At 50.7% G+C, this 15,615-nt stretch overlaps 1 protein-coding gene across 2 annotated transcripts in view; it reads right to left on the reverse strand.

The window, feature by feature from the left end:
- Positions 1-15,615, reverse strand: part of NCF2 (neutrophil cytosolic factor 2) — a 33,208-nt gene that overhangs the window by 5,380 nt on the left and 12,213 nt on the right. Inside the window, exons 4-13 of one of the 2 annotated variants that reach the window (XM_027565545.1) lie at positions 10,932-11,066; positions 10,013-10,120; positions 9,671-9,730; positions 7,971-8,014; positions 6,012-6,153; positions 5,724-5,792; positions 4,456-4,531; positions 2,455-2,480; positions 1,871-2,022; positions 1,650-1,761 (exon numbers count right to left, since the gene is read on the reverse strand). In XM_027565545.1, coding sequence (XP_027421346.1) covers positions 1,650-1,761; positions 1,871-2,022; positions 2,455-2,480; positions 4,456-4,531; positions 5,724-5,792; positions 6,012-6,153; positions 7,971-8,014; positions 9,671-9,730; positions 10,013-10,120; positions 10,932-11,066 — 924 coding nt within the window. Of the gene's footprint in view, positions 1-1,649; positions 1,762-1,870; positions 2,026-2,454; positions 2,481-4,455; positions 4,532-5,723; positions 5,793-6,011; positions 6,154-7,970; positions 8,015-9,670; positions 9,731-10,012; positions 10,121-10,931; positions 11,067-15,615 lie in introns of both variants that reach the window. The other variant, XM_027565544.1, reaches the window with a different exon arrangement.

A 15,615-nucleotide genomic window follows, 5' to 3' on the forward strand; every position in this document is an offset into this window, starting at 1 on the left:
ATGAAAAAAGGCCTGTGTCTTACTAGTTTTTATATTTCCAGTACCTATCTAGAGACATGTGCCCAGCAAATGTTTGTTGAAGAATTAATGTCATTAGATAAACGCTGGAAACAACCCAAATGCACACCAACAGCTGAATGAATAAGCCAGTTGTGGTATCCATACAATGGAATACCATTCAGCATTCAAAAGAAATGGACTATTAATATATATACTGTACCATCCACTTATTTGAAATGACATAAAAGACAAAAAACTTTGTTGACAGAAAGCAGATGGATGATTTTCAAGGACCATTGTTGGGAGGGAAAATGAACATCTACAGCAAAAAGAAATGGCAACGTTTCCTAGGGAGACTAAGGGACAAAGCCAAAGAGTACTAACGTGTAGCTGCTACTTCTAGCCTCGAACTTTGCTCCTGACTCCCTCATTCTTACTGGAAAGTCAGTTTAGCTCTTCTAGACCCCAGGGCCTACGGCTAACCTGCCCTTTTACTGTCAGTACACTGAGGTGTTCAAGAGCAGCAGTTCCCAGCCTTTTTTGGCACCAGGGACCGGTGTCATGGAAGTGACGGTTTTAACACAGACCTGGAGTTGGGTAAGGTGGGGCTGGTTTTGGGATGACCATCGTAAGGGGCACACAACCTAGTTCCTTCACAGGCACAGTTTGCATTGGGGTTCGAGCTTCTACGAGAATCTAATGCCGTCGCTCATCTGACAGGAGGTAGAGCTCAGGTGGGCTTCCCTGATGGCTCAGCTGGTAAAGAATCTGCCCCCAATGCGGGAGACCTGGGTTCGACCCCTGAGTTGGGAAGATTCCCCTGGAGAAGATCCCACTCCAGCATTCTGGCCTGAAGAATTCCACGGACTGTAGAGTCCATGGGGTCGCAACAAGTTGGACATGACTGAGCGACTTTCCCTGTCACTTTCAGAGCTCAAGTAGTAATGTAAGTGATGGGGAACATCTGTAAACACAGATGAAGCTTCACTTGCTGATGGGCCTCTCACCTCCTGCTGTGCAGCCTGACTCCTAACAGCGGATGGGAGCCCTGTTCAAGAGTATAGGCAGGCTCTGAGTAATGTTCGTCAGGTGGACCTCGCTTTGCCTTGTTACCTACATTATAAAACAGGATAACAATACGTACCTCACAGAGTTATGCAGGTTGTAAGAATTAATACACAGAGTGCCCTTAGCACAGTGTGCAGTACACAGAAAGTTCTCAGTAGGTGTTTGCTGTTAGTGAAAGGTTGTTATCCAAGTCGTCTTCATGAAAGAAACACTCGCTATTTTTTTTTTTTTCACTCCCAAATGTCCTTCCCCATGGAAACTTAAGGTGAAGAATGGCCATGAACTCAGCCTCAAGCTGCGACTTCATTCTAACCTTGCTTGATCGAGCCTGAACCTTAGGTGTGGCCGCAGATGGAAGGGACCTGAAGCTTTCTGTGGGCTCCTGGGCCTGCTCCGCTCTTGTGGGAAAACCTCTCTCGGCTGCACCCCGGGTGAGGATGCCAGAGCTGCGGCTTGTTACCTGCCATGTTCCCAACACTACACCTAGGGCTAGGCTCCCAGCAGGCCCTGGGTGAATGCTCAAGTGTTGTGGAGGAAGTGGCCTGTTAGAAATCCAGCCTTACAGGCCCTTGGGCACTCACCACGGTGTTCTCACACCACAGCGTCAGGCAGTAGTTTTTCACTTGGGCCCAGGCATCCTTCATGCTGAATTCTGAAAGGGGCACCAGCTCATTGCTGTCCTGACGACGGTAGCTGGGTAGAGGTAATGAGGAAGAAGCAAGTCAGAACAGCAGGGCGGGCCCATCCTCTGGCCCACAGCGGGCTCCCGGCTGTACCCTCCGTCTCCCTATGTGCAGCTCACCTCAGCTTAGTGTGTTCCGGCAGGAGATCCAGCTTCTTAGCCACCATGTCCCGGACCTGGCTGTAGGGGAGCCTGAACTGAGTCTCCATGACCACCGTGTACTTGTAATGCACCTTGAGTGTGTAGGACTTGGGGACACTGAGCTTGATTTCCTGCTGGGAGAGCCAGCAGAAGGAATCTGTGAGTGCCTGAGGCTTCCTCCGAGCAACATACTGGATCCCAGGGAGTAAGTACCCCCGTGGTGGGGAAAAGCTCAGAAGTGCCTGGTTTCACACTAGCGTGAGAAGGCCTTCAGAGTCCTGTCCTCCAGCTCAACTCCTGCTTGGATGAAAATTTCTATGGGTGATACCTGGCCCACCAGCCATGGGCCAGCAGGCAGTGTGTGCATGGAAGAGGGGGAGATTGTCAAATGCGGTGGGGGAGAGGGGTCCCTGGTCCCTGTATGTACGGTAACAACTCTTCTACCCCTTCCCTTGGGGCTCTTTCTACAATCCAAGGACACCACCCGTGGAAATGGTTAGGTGGGCAACCTAAGCTCGCTCTTTCTCTACCACTTGAAATAGTACAAGGAAAAAAAAGATTACCTTGGGCTCTTCTTTTCCTTTCTGACCTAAATGGAGAAGGTGAGAGTAAAACAAAGGAAGATGATGAATGAACACTCTCAGCCCCTGCCATACACAAGACAAAACCGCTTAGAACCAGGCGCCCAACTTCATACGCTTTAACCTGTGGGGTGATTATTAACCTTAATAAACTGTGGGGGAAATCATTGGGTAGATGTGAAGGGCAAAGCCATGAACACAAAATGAACCTGGTCTCTGCTTCTAGGGAGCATATAGGTAATTCGCAAAGGACCATCACATCTTCACCAGCCCATGCGGTTAGGGAGGGATCCCAAAGGAGTGTTAATAGTAGTGCTGCTGGTGTAGTGGTATCATGCAAGATTCCCAAAGGTCAGTTAAAGCAGTGGGCTCCATCGAAACAAATTCAGGGAGTGTGAGATGAGCCAGGGGCCACAAGAAGAAATAACTGCGTATTTTTAATTTGTCCTTTATCTTTTGTATGTTTTCTAATGTATAAAATATATTAATATAGCAGTACATGTATAATTTATGGGGTTTCCCCAGTGGTTCAGATGGTAAAGAATCTGCCTGCAATGTAGGAGACCTAGGTTCAATCTTATGGTTGGGATTGGTTCCCAACCCAAGAAGGGAATGGCTACCCACTCCAGTATTCTTGCCTGGAGAATCCCATGAACAGAGGAACCTGGTGGGCTACAGTCTATAGGATTGCAAAGAGTCAAACATGACTGAGTGACTAAACACATATAATTTATATAAGAAAAGTATGTATAAAGATATTCACCATGGAAACAGCAGTGCATAATCAAAAAAGACCACTGATCTCAAACAGCTGATCATTAGAATCACTTGGGATTTTTTTTTTTTTTTCCCTAGAAAAACAGGTTTCTAAACCTGATTCCAGTCCTAAAAAATCAGAATCAAAGGCCTTTGATTCTACATTCTTAAAATCTTCCTAGGTTAATATGTGATCCTTGATGGGCCCCTAGACAGAAAATACAAATTCAAGAAAGCTGTCAAGGACATTGGGGGATAATAGAAATTTGAATATGAATTATATAATCTATATTATATAATAATATATAATATATTAACACTATCCTAGATACAACAATTATATTGTGCTTGTGCAGAAAAGCATCCTTGTTCTTAGGATTCAGATGCTGAAGTGCAGGGTGAAGTGTCATGAGTCTGTAACTTAGTTTCAAGTGGTTCAGCAACTAGAAAAAAAATTACATTAACAAGAGGAACAGCCCAAGTACATGGTGCAAAATGTTAACAATTACTGAATTTAAGTGAAAGATATTCTTGTGTTCATGTTGTACCATACTTTGAACCTTTCTGTAGGTTTGATATTTTCAAAGTAAAAATAGGGGTGGGGAGCATCCCAAGTGATTCTGATGATCAGGTGGGCATGACAGTCATTGATCTAGGATCTGGACAAACCACCTATTCAATGCATCTCTACCAAGCACTTACTCAGGATCTGCTTAACCCGCATTAGTGACCAAAAGTCCATGACTTCCCAGGGCAGCCGTCTCCACATATCAGGAGAGTCTCCCTTTCATGTCTGCCCCGTGGTCCTTTGTCCATCCTCCAGGGCTCTGCAGTTTCTTTTCTAGATAGAGCTCCTCAGTCGTTTGAAAAGAACCACTCCACCCCGCTCTGAAGTCAACAGGTTCAATTAGTTGAACCTTTCCTCCTGGGATAAGGTCCCACGACTTAATGACTGATTGAGTTGGGATGCTCACAGCCTGCCAGAAAGCAGCTGCCTTTACCCATGCTCCATGCATGTTCTGGAGCAGGCAGGTAGGAAGGACTTCTGTTTTCCTGTGTTTGGGGTGGGTGAGTGACACAGGAGATGGGGTGCTCGGGGGCCCCATGATCATAAGCTGGGAGAACAAGAAACCAGATGCTGTCAGGCTGGGAGAGCAACCCTCCATGGGAAGGCAGCCTGGAGCACTCCTGCACCCAATCCCGGGATGGTCCTCCAGAGACACTAACCTGGTGACAACTGGGGTCTTCCAGGAGCACTGGAACTCGGGGGAGCTGGGATATCAGACTCCAGGGAGGTTTCTTCCTGGAGGGGACAGGAAGAGAGGGTGAGAACCTTCATGCAGACACAGTTCTTAGGCAGGGATAGGAGTCGGGGAGACCCTGCAGACCACCATGGAAGGGAGCCAGATGCAAACAACTTCCTAAAAGTTGGAGTGGTGATGACATTTAGTGGAGACTAAGGGCTGGGAATGATTGAAGGCAGGAAGAGAAGGGGACAACAGAGGATGAAATGGTTGGATGGCATCACCGACTCAATGCATATGAGTTTGAGTAAACTCCAGGAGTTCATGATGGACAGGGAAGCCTGGCGTACCACAGTCCATAGGGTTGCAAAGAGTCAGACATGACTGAGCAACTGAACTGAACTGAAGGAAAGTATTGATTCAATGGGAAGCAGAGTGGGCCTGGTGAAAATAATCACAGTAGAAATAATAATGAGAAAATAAGAATTCTAACCCTCCAGCTACAAAGCCCTTGCTGCCTAATCACCCCAATTACCACACTGGAAACCCACTGGGGGCAGGGTAGGACCCTTGTCTAAGCTCACTCTCTCACTCTACACCTTGCCCCTTCAAAAGAAACGTGCCACTTCTCATCTACATGGCATTTAGAACTTTTCCAGTCATCTGGACATCGTGACTCTGACCAGGGACGGCCAACACCACAGAGGACAACTGGTCGCACAGTCTAGAGAGAGACAGGATCCATTGCCATCAGGCATCTGCACAGATCCAACAAAGACCACTCCCCAGGCCTGGCAGAAGGGCAGGTCATCGAGATGGGGGGGGGGGTGGGGTGGGGGTGGCAGCGGCATCAGAAGCAGTGGCTGGCAAGGTCTGCTCTGATTCAATGCTCTAAAGCAGATTTCCTTTGGTGAATGGATTTCACCAGCCAGCACGTTGACTCGTCTTCCTGGTGAAGAAGACATCTGGGAAGACCTAAGTCATCACATGCTGTAGCTGTGGTCAAGTCACCCCTGACCAGGAGAAATCACAGAGCTGGGGGCCCAATAGGACCTGCTGATGCCTCCACTCAGCACATCTGGGTTTTTTCTTTCATCCCTAGGTTCAGCTCTGAGCGGCTGGTACCAACTCAAGGTGGGCTCAGGACTAATGAGTCCTCAGGGCGTCTTCCTCTCTGCTCCCCTCCATGGTCTGTCGGTGGCAGGGTTCAGGGGTGGGAAGGGAACGGGTCAGCCCTTGGCATTACGTTACCTGGGGCTGCTGCTGAGGATGGATCCGCAGCTCAACTGGTTCAAGGTAGTTGCAGGGAACAAGCCCCTTCTGCAGTGCAGCATTGTGGAGCCAGAAAGTGGGAAACAAAGATGCACTCGTCAGTAGCCACAGGGCAGGACACCCGGAGACGGGGGAGGGGTGGGGGGACAGGTGAAAGAGGGGCAGCTGCCTGCATGTAAGGCGGCAGACGCTGCTCCTCAAAAAGCTTGCCATGTGCTGCCAGGATCCTGTGCCATTAACCCACCCACCCCCCCATCCTCTGAATACCTGCCCGTTGAACATGACCGTAGCCCAGTTATCATTGCCCTTCTTCAAGACAAAGACGATGTTCCCTGGCATGACCTGCAGCTCCTCTGGTGTCTCAGGCACAAACCCAAACAACACTCGGTGGGCTTCCCCTTCCAGGGCCCTGCGGGATGGGGGTGGGGAGAAGAGGAGGGGTAGACACAAGATACGAGATCCCATCCACCATCTAGCCTGGACCACATCTGCTCCCTTGATGCTGTGGGTCAGCAACTATGGACCCGGAGCTGGGAGCCTCACTCCCACCTCTAACTGCCCAGGTGACCGTGAGCAGGGAGTTGCCTGTCTGGTGGCCCGAGAGGACTCTGCATGTGAATGTGCTCCGTAACCACACATGCAGTGGGACAAGAGCTAAAAAAAAACCCAACATAACACAACACTCGATGACGCCTTGCAACCCCTGCCCTCCCTTCCCTTCTGAGGAGGAAGGATCCCAGCTGTGCTTGTGGCCGAGTCTAGGCGGGGCCCAATCAGATGCCAGGGTGCAAAGGAGCAGGCAGGTGAGAACCCGCCGGGTGAGGAGGATAGTGGGGGAGGAGGGCAGAAATCCCCTAGAACAGCAGTCCCCAGCCTTTTTGGTACCAGGGGTGGGTTTCACGGAACACAGTTTATCCATGGACCAGGGCAGGGGAGTGGTTTAGAGTGTTTCTTGTGGACTGTGTTTCTATTTTGTGGCAATTTCAGGATATTCCGCCTTGACTTTAGGGGAAGGGGCCCAGTTCCTATGAGAACCTAACGCTGCTGCTCGCCTGACAGGAGGCAGAGTTCAGGTGATAATTTGAGTGATGGGGAGCAGCTGTAAATACAGATGAAGCTTCACTCACTCCCTGCCACTCACCTCCCACAGTGTGGTCCAGTTCCTCAGCAGGCCACAGACTGGAACCAGTCCATGGCCCAGGGGTTGGGGATGCCTGCCCTGGAGCCAGCTGAGGCCGTCCATGGGGGAAGGACAGAGAGTAGGGGAGATGGGCCGGGAGGCAGTGGGGGGATGTGAGGCTGCCTTGCTCTGCCTTACATAATGTCATTTCCCCTTTGCCGTTTCCTCAAGGCCTGCTCTGCTCTGCTCTGGGGCGTCCCATTTGAGCCACTTCAGAAGGCGTGACTGCGGCCAGCTGGCCTCTCCAGGCTGGTTCCCTTTCCCTCCCACTCTGCTACCTTCCCTTCGGCCCCTCGTTTTGTCTCCAGACCCTGCATTCATCTCTGTGGGGGAGACGGCCTCCCCCAGCACAGGGGAGCTTCGGGGTGAGTTCACAGGCCCCTGCCTTTCTCTAGTTGCTTTGCACTCTCTCCACTCCTTGTTAGAACCTTCCCTAGTGGGGAGGGGGAGGCTGGGCTTGCTTCTTCACTTAGAGATAACTCTGAAGAAAGCTGTAGGTTTTGTCATCCTTGGCTTCTCCTCTTACAGAAGAATGGCTTCTTTTTCTCGAGTCCTTCCTCTTCCTTCTTCAGAAAACATGTGCCAACAGGGAGTGAAAAACGCGCCCACACAGGAAAGGACGAGCCGTTCTGGCCTCCCACTCTGCTCTCCCCGCTCCAGGGAGCCTGGCCTCTGAGGGGGATCCTCCTGAGAGGAGGGCACCCTCCACTCCTCCACCCTGAGGTCTGTGTGCAGCCCTCAGAGGGTGGTGTTCCACAGACACTGCGGTCCTTCGGCGACAACCCCTTGCTGTCTCGGTGCACGCTGGCCTGGGGACACAGGGCCACCCCTCGGCTGTAGCCAGGTCACCACCGTCAGCCTCACTGCAGTCAGAGCTCCATTCCCACCATCATTCCGCCCTAGCCTCGAAGGCAGGAGGAGCCTGATGTGCTAAATTCCTCACAGTTTGGACCCTGACCCCAGCTTCACCTTCTTCACCCGTTTGTTGCCCTCGGTTCAGGCTTGGGAGTTTGGCTATCCTGCATTTTGGTCTAAATCTAACTTACCTGAAGATCTCTGGGGTTTTCGGCCTGGGTGGAGGCTCAGCTGCCTATCGGACATGCAGGAGAAATAAAGGAGGCCAGGACGACAAGGGAAGGAGGGGAGACAGAACAGATGGTTAATGGTAATTTAAGCCTCCTTCCAGACCAGAACATTGAAGACTGCATTTCTGGCTCAATTAGAACACCCGTGAGGGAGAAGGCAATCATGTACCCTGACTAAACACTGGAAAAGAACCCCTCCCACCAGCTCCCTGGGCCCAGATTTCACCAGTACAGCAATTCATCTTGAGCCAGACCTGGTTTCTGGAGTTTTAGCTGTCACAGAGCAACATGGCATCATGAGGGTGCTTCTGCCCTTGAACTCTGTCCCCTCCTAGGAAGTTTCTCAAAGCACTGCTCTATAATTAGCATCTGCTCTACCACACAACATCTGTGGGTAGTTAAAAAACAACTCAAGGGACTTCCCTGGCATTCCAGTGGCTAAGACTCTGTGCTTCTAAGCAGGGGGCAAGGGTTTGATCCCTGGTCAGGGAACTAGATCCCACATGCCATGTGGCCAAAAAAAAAAAAAAGTCCTCTATGTCTGTGGTGATAGTTACATAACTCTGTAAATATACCCAAGATCATTCGGTTGTGCAAGTGAAGTAAATTAATTGTATGGTGTGTAAATTATAACTCAATAAAAAATTTTTTAAATAAATAAAAATCAACTCAAGGTCCACAGGTCAGGTAAGAATCTCCTTTTAAAGTATGTTCCCTGTTCTACCCTGAGTCCTATGGAGACCAGTTATCTGGGCTTTTTCCCCTCTGGGAGTTCCCTGGGTGCCCCAAAGCCCAAGGGAGTCCTGCAAGGCTTTCTTCAACTCTCTGATGAAGAGAGAGGTCAAAGAATCTTGCCTCTCTTGCTCTCCTCCTCTGTTCCTCTTAGCCTCCGATGCCCCAGCCTTGGTTGCCTTCTGGGCCAGCAGTCAACTCTCTGACCCTGGGAGGCTGCCAGCACAGCCCTCAGAGTGACCAGGCGTGTGCACACTGGACCGTGGGACCAGCACACTCAGAAACCCCTCCCTGTGCTCGCGTGGACTAACGCCCCTGCCCATACTGGTTCTGTTGCCACAGAGCTGGAACTGTCCTCAGCCGGCACGACCCACTTCTCTTCACAAGGAAGTGCCACCTTCACATTCCAGACCCACTGGCATCTAGTCTATCTGGAACCGGTCTCTGAGCCCACCCTGGGGGAAAGATGGTTCACCCTGGGGACCCCTGCCCATGTTCCTGAGGGGATTGCTGCCTGCGGCCGATGGGTGCAGCCAGAAGAGCTCCCCCTGTGTCCTGTGTCTGAGAAGGGACAACGAGCAAAAGCCTTCCATGGCTGTGTTTCAGTTTTCTGAGAGAATGGTCAAGGCTTCGGGAGAGATGAGACACGCTGAGCTCTCTTGGAACTTCAGAGAAGCGAAGGCAGGCATTTGAAGGGGAAATGGAGGGCTGGCTCCCGAGGACTTGAGATGACACCCAAGGATATGATCTTGTTCCCCTTCCAGCTGTGGGATCCCTGACCAAGCATGGCCAGGCATACACCCTCCACAGACTGAAAGCTCAGCTAAAAGAGCCCTGAAAATGAGGCCGCTCAGCACAGGCACTCTGCCCAAGCTGGCTCTTTCCCAGAGAGCCCTGGAGACCCGTGGAGAAGGGCAGGACCACCTCACCTGCGGCTGCAGTGGGGCAAACCCCGAGAAGCTGTCCTGGTCTACCACAGAGGCCACCACCTGAAATTCAGAGAGGGAGGTGTGAGGGCTGTGCTGGCTCTGTGTGCCCGTCCTTCTTTGTCCTCCCCAAGATCCCTTCCTCACACCCTGGATCTGTTCTCACAGGGACTTGGTTCCAGAGGTGGACGGTGGCTAAGGATGGGCTTGTCAACCCTTAGGTTAGAAGCTGCCTCCCCAGGACAGAACCAGAGGCAGGCACCCCTTCCTCCAGGGTCCCCTTGCCCTCAGTCCACAGGGCTCATGCAAGAGGGGGCTCAGGGGACACCGAGTGGCCTCACTCACCGTGGCCTTGCCTAGGTAATCCTTCTTGACCAGCTGAGCCACTTGCTTCTCGTTCGGCCGAAAGAGCCTGCCCACAGGGATCACCACCGGCTCATACAGCTTCTGTTTCTAAAACACAGAGGACAGAGTCTTTTCCTACCTGTAAAATGGGGGTGATGACCCTGGTCCCTCACTGAACAGATGCCCGGATCCATTGAGAGAACCTCGCAAGAGCGCTTTTTCTCCACATGCAGGGCTGGACTTCTTAGTGTGTCGGGGAGGGCCATTTGGTTTCACTGTCACCTTATACCGAGATGTCTGTGGGTGCTGTTTGCCCAGCACCCTCTTTTCCTAGAGGGGCTGCCCCCCCCCCCCCCACTCTGTGAGGCTCACGGAGGGCTGTCACTCCTGACATGGGTGGCCCAGGACCCGAGCGAGGCCCATGACCATGCTCTCTTGGGGCTGCTGTCCGCAGCCATGGACAGATATGTACAGACTGACTTATGCCCCCTTGTTCCTGGTGTTTAAAAATATGATTTAGAACAAGCTTCATCCCTACATGTGCTCAAACTCAACTTCCCACCATTTGTTCCTATAATCAATGCATTTGTTCTCGAGCACTGTCATGTGTCTGGCCCAGAGCCAGGCTGCGAGAACCCAGCGGGTAAGCAAGCGGGCACAGCCTCTGCCATTGGGTGCTGCCCCCGGTCCCCCACCAGAGCCCCCTTGGAGGGGCATGAGGATGGCTCTGCTGTCTCTTCCTCTAGGCCTCAGCTTCTTAGACTTCCACATTCAAGATCCCACAGGGAAACAGACCCCAAGATCAGCGTTACCTGGAGCTCAGAGGAAGTAAAAGCGCCACATTTTTGCTTCCCAGTCGACATGTGCACAGAAACAAATCCGAACCCAAGCAGACCTGCTGCTTCACCAGCGCACTCACCCAAACGCTTTCCATGGCTCTGTCGATTTTAGAGTGTCTCGGCTCAGACTTCATGCTCACAGCCAGCGCTAAATGTTCTTCAGCCTTTTTCCATTCCTCCCTCTTGGCGTACATGAAAGCAATGTTATATAACACCTAGAAAAGCACAGGCCACAACATAAAGCTTGAGGCTGCTCCGAATCTAGGGACCAGGCAGGGAAGAGCTCTCACTTTTTGCTCCTGGAACGTTGCCTGGTGGCCTTTCTCCCTTCCCCAGCTCTCCTGGAGATATCTACAATACAGTGCAATCAATATGGCTCCTGACTTATATCTAACACAAGGATGGTGTGAAGAAAACACCATGTAATGCAAAACTCCAACATCGTGTGCGTTCCTTCAACAACCAAGGAGGTCAGGAGTGGGCTAGAGCTGTTGTGTGTTTTTGGTATGGACAGCAGTGACGTGTTCAAGGCCCCTTGAAGAGCTGGGGGTAAAATACATGCTGTGGCCTCCCAGACCGGCTCCTGCCACTGGTCCTGGGCTCAAAGACTGGACGATGTGGGATGGAGAGATAGAGGGTTCTACATCCACAGAACCCATTCTAGAACCTAGGAGTAACAAGATGTAATGTAGTCATATGGGCAGGAGGAAGCTCTATGGGCAAGAGTTCGCTGGAGCTGGAAAGAGACCCAATACAGACCCAGGGCAACGCTTCACCTGGAGTGGAAGGAAATCAAGATGGCAACTAATAAGCAGGGTTTACTTTACCTTTTTTAAGATTTTTTTTTCACGTGGACTGTTTTTAAAACCTCTACTGAATTTGTTACAACACTGCTTCTGTTTTAGATTTTTGGGTTTTTTTGGCCCTGAGACATGTGAACTCTTAGCTCCCTGACCAGGGCTCAAACCCACGCCCCCTGCATTGGAAGGCAAAGTCTCAACCACTGGACCACCAGGGAAATCCCTAACTTACTTCTATTTAATGACAGTGTAGCCAGTTCTTAGGGCTCCTCACATCATGTATGGAGGATGACTAAGTGACCAGGAGCTGCTGCAGGCTTCTCACAGGTCGGAGTGATAGGAGTCCCAGCCTGATGCCCTGGGGTGGGGTGTGGGCGGTTCTCCAGGGCTTCAGAGAGGAGATACAGCTGGTCACCTGGGGCCTCGTTGGAGAAGGGGATTGTTGGCCTTCTAAGCAGTAACGCATGGAGGCAGTGCAGTGGAGGGATCCCAGGGCTATTTTCTGCTATGTGGCCTCATTATTATAAAATGATGATAATAACGTTTCCTGCCTCCAGATTTTTGTAAGGAATGAAGAATTCATGTAAAGCACTGTGTTTAATTGGCACGTGGTGGGTGCTTTAGAGCTCTTCACTACTATCATCACTGTTATCTGCGGAACTATCTTGGGACTTGCTGGGAGGCTGAGCACAGAGGTCTTGCCTGCCTTCTCAGGGAGGGTGACAATGCCCATGTGATTTGGGGGAAGACCACAGGGCTGGGTTTGCTGACTGATACCATCTGGGGATTCTTTGTAGTCACAAAGCTAAATCTATGAAGAACTCGGGGAAATCAGCACTGGAAATCAGTGCTGTCTGTCGTCTTTATCATGATCATTGATATGATTTACTGACCATCACTATGGGCCAAGCACTTTATCTGCATTATCTCTAAGCCACACAACCAGCATACAAGGTAGGGGCCTCACTTCTGTGCTTCCAGAATCCTTCCCTAGCACTTTGCTCCTCCTAACCCAATCGCCTCACATTACGCGTGACCATGGGTGTTTGGCTGCTGACACCTTGTGGCCCCTTGGGCCTCTAATGCCTGACCCTAGCTGGCATTATGTGATGCTCAGTCGTGTCCAGATCTTTGTGGCCGCGTGGACTATAGCCCGCCAGGTGCCTCTGCCCATGGGATTCTCCAGACAAGAATACTGGAGTGGGCTGCTGTTTCCTCCTCCAGGGGATCTTCCCAACCCGGGGATGGAACCTGCATTTCCTCCGTTGACAGGTGGATTGTTTACCACGGAGCCACCTGGGAAGCCCTAGCAGACATTATAAACATATGCAAAAATGAATGAAAGTGTTAGCGAATGTGTATAGGGTAACTACTCAGCCTTTCTTTACAGATGAGAAGGAGCCCGGGGCTCAGAAATGACACTGAATTCACCAAGGTGTTTAAGACTAGGAAGTGTTGGGCTGGGATCTGATCCCTCTCTCTCTGATCCCAAAGTCCTTGCTTTAGTGCAACCAGCTTCCGAGTCAGCACCAGTGATTCTCACCTCTTGGTACTCACCCACCTGTGTGGTCCCTTCCGCATCCAAGGGAGCTGAATGTGTAGCGAATAGAATATTATGCAAATGAGAGGTTTCCATAATGTGACATTTGAGGTTGGGTTAGAAAAGACATCAACACTCTGTATCAGTTCCTCTTGGATCATTATTTCCTCTGGGGAAAGCCAGCTACCATATCATGACAGGACTCAGGCAGCCTTAGGGAGAGGTTCAAGTGGCAAAAAACTGAGGCCTCCTACCAAGAAGTAACCCTAACTCGCCAGGTACCTAAGTCACCTTGGAAGTAGATCCTTTGGCCCCGGTCAGGCTTTCAGATGATGGCACCCCTACCAACGTCTCTACTGCAACCTCCTGAGGGCCTCTGGTTCCTGATGCCCGAAACCATGAGAGAATTGTTTTAAGTGAAAGTCACTCAGTTGCATCTGACTCTTTGCGACCCGTGGACAATAGTCCATGGAACTCTCCAGGGCAGAATACTGGAGTGGATAGCCATCCCCTTCTCCAGAGGATATTTCCAACCCAGGGACAGAACCCAGGTCTCCAGCATTGCAGGTAGATTCTTTACCAGCTGAGCCACCAGGGAAGCCCAGATTGTTTGAAGCCACTCTGTTTTACAGCAATTTGCTATTCAGCAGTGGAAAACTGGAGAAGGAAATAGCAACTCATTCCAGTGTTCTTGCCTGGAGAATCCCTGGCAGACTACAGTCTATGGGGTCGCAGAGAGTTGGACACGACTGAGCGACTATCACACAGTGGAAAACTATTACACTTCTCAATACCAGTCTGCCACCTACACTGTGATTGGCCCCGGGCCTCATCCAGAATAGAAGAGGACTGTTTATTTAGGCAAGTATGGATGTGAGAGTTGGACCATAAAGAAGGCTGAACACCGAAGAATTAATGCTTTCAAACTGTGGTGCTAGAAAACTCTCTTGAGAGTCCCTTGGACAGCAAGGAGATCAAACACTCAATCCTAAAGGAAATCAACCCTGAAGATTGATCGGAACAATTGATGCGGAAGCTGAAGCTTCAATACTTTGACACCTGATGCGAAGAGCTGACTCATTGGAAAAGACCCTGATGCTGGGAAAGATTAAGGGCAGGCGGTGAAGGGGGTGACAGAGGATGAGATGGTTGGATGGCATCATCATCTCAATGGACATGAGTTTGAACAAACTCTGGGACCTAGTGAAGGACAGGGAAGCCTGGCGGGCTGCAGTCCATGGGGTCATAGAGAGTCAGACACGACTGAGCAACTGAACAACATGTATGGTGGCAAGGCTGGTTCTCCCATAGTTAGTTGGCTGGTGCTGAACGACGGGGACGGGGACCAAGCCCAGAAGCGGAGAACTAGACTCCCTTCCTGGGCTATTTTTAGCCTCAGGGAGCTGTTGCTGCCTGCAAACATGCTTGACTGGCCTGATCCACCCCCGTGAACATGCATGCAGGAAGAAAGGAGACCTTGAGGCCATTTAAAACTTCCCGCTTGGTTCTCAGACACCTACTCTTAAGACCTTCTCTAGCAACAGGTTTTTATGACTCCATGACTGGGAAAAGCCTGAGACTCTTTTCTGGTATGATTTCTCAGAATTCTGATGGGAAGGGAGGGGTGGTCTTATAATTAGTGAAGTGACTGAAGTGTCCCAGGTGGCAGATGGGACCCTGAAAAGTCCAGCCTCCCTGGCAGAGAGGACGGCACAGCCAGGATTTCCTGCCCCCTGGGTCATTTCAACTCCAGCTGCAGGGGGAACATTCCTCCCATGGAGTTCTGCTTTGATGCCACTTTTTTAGGATGCTTTCTCCAGAGCTTCTTGGTCCCTCAACCCTTTAATTAGTGTAAATGATTCTCAATCTGGGGTGACCCACAATGTCTAGAGATATTTTCGATTGTCACCCTGGGAATGGGTTGCTACAGGCATCTAGTGAGTATAAGCCGGGGATGTAGCTCAACATCCTACGAGGCACAGGCCAGTCCCCAGAACAAAGAATGAACTTGTCCAACACATCAAAAGGACCACAGTTGAGAGACTGCACACTGGAAGCTGGCCTAACGCCAGCCCACCAAAGAGCCTCATTTCCCTAGACAAGGAGAACTGAAGTTGCTATCCTGTGGCGGGGCTGGACGGAGACACGTGTCCCCAGGGGCACAGGCAGCTGTGGACTCTATTATTAGCCCTGAGTGACCCTGGGAACACTGGGCTTCTTCTGCCTGAGAAACTCAAGCAAGGGGGCTTTTTTCCACTGATTCTGCTAAGTAAAAATCTATGTTTGCAGGGATATTAGTTTTAAAGTTACTGGTGTATATTAGGGGTTTAGAATGAGAGTGGGGAGGGTTGGCTGGAAAAGTACATGAACCTGTACATGAACATGAAAGCCAGTCATGTATCTCCATCTTGGTGATATAGAACA

This window comes from Bos indicus x Bos taurus, chromosome 16, assembly GCF_003369695.1.
Source record: "Bos indicus x Bos taurus breed Angus x Brahman F1 hybrid chromosome 16, Bos_hybrid_MaternalHap_v2.0, whole genome shotgun sequence".
Taxonomy (NCBI): Eukaryota; Metazoa; Chordata; class Mammalia; order Artiodactyla; family Bovidae; genus Bos; species Bos indicus x Bos taurus.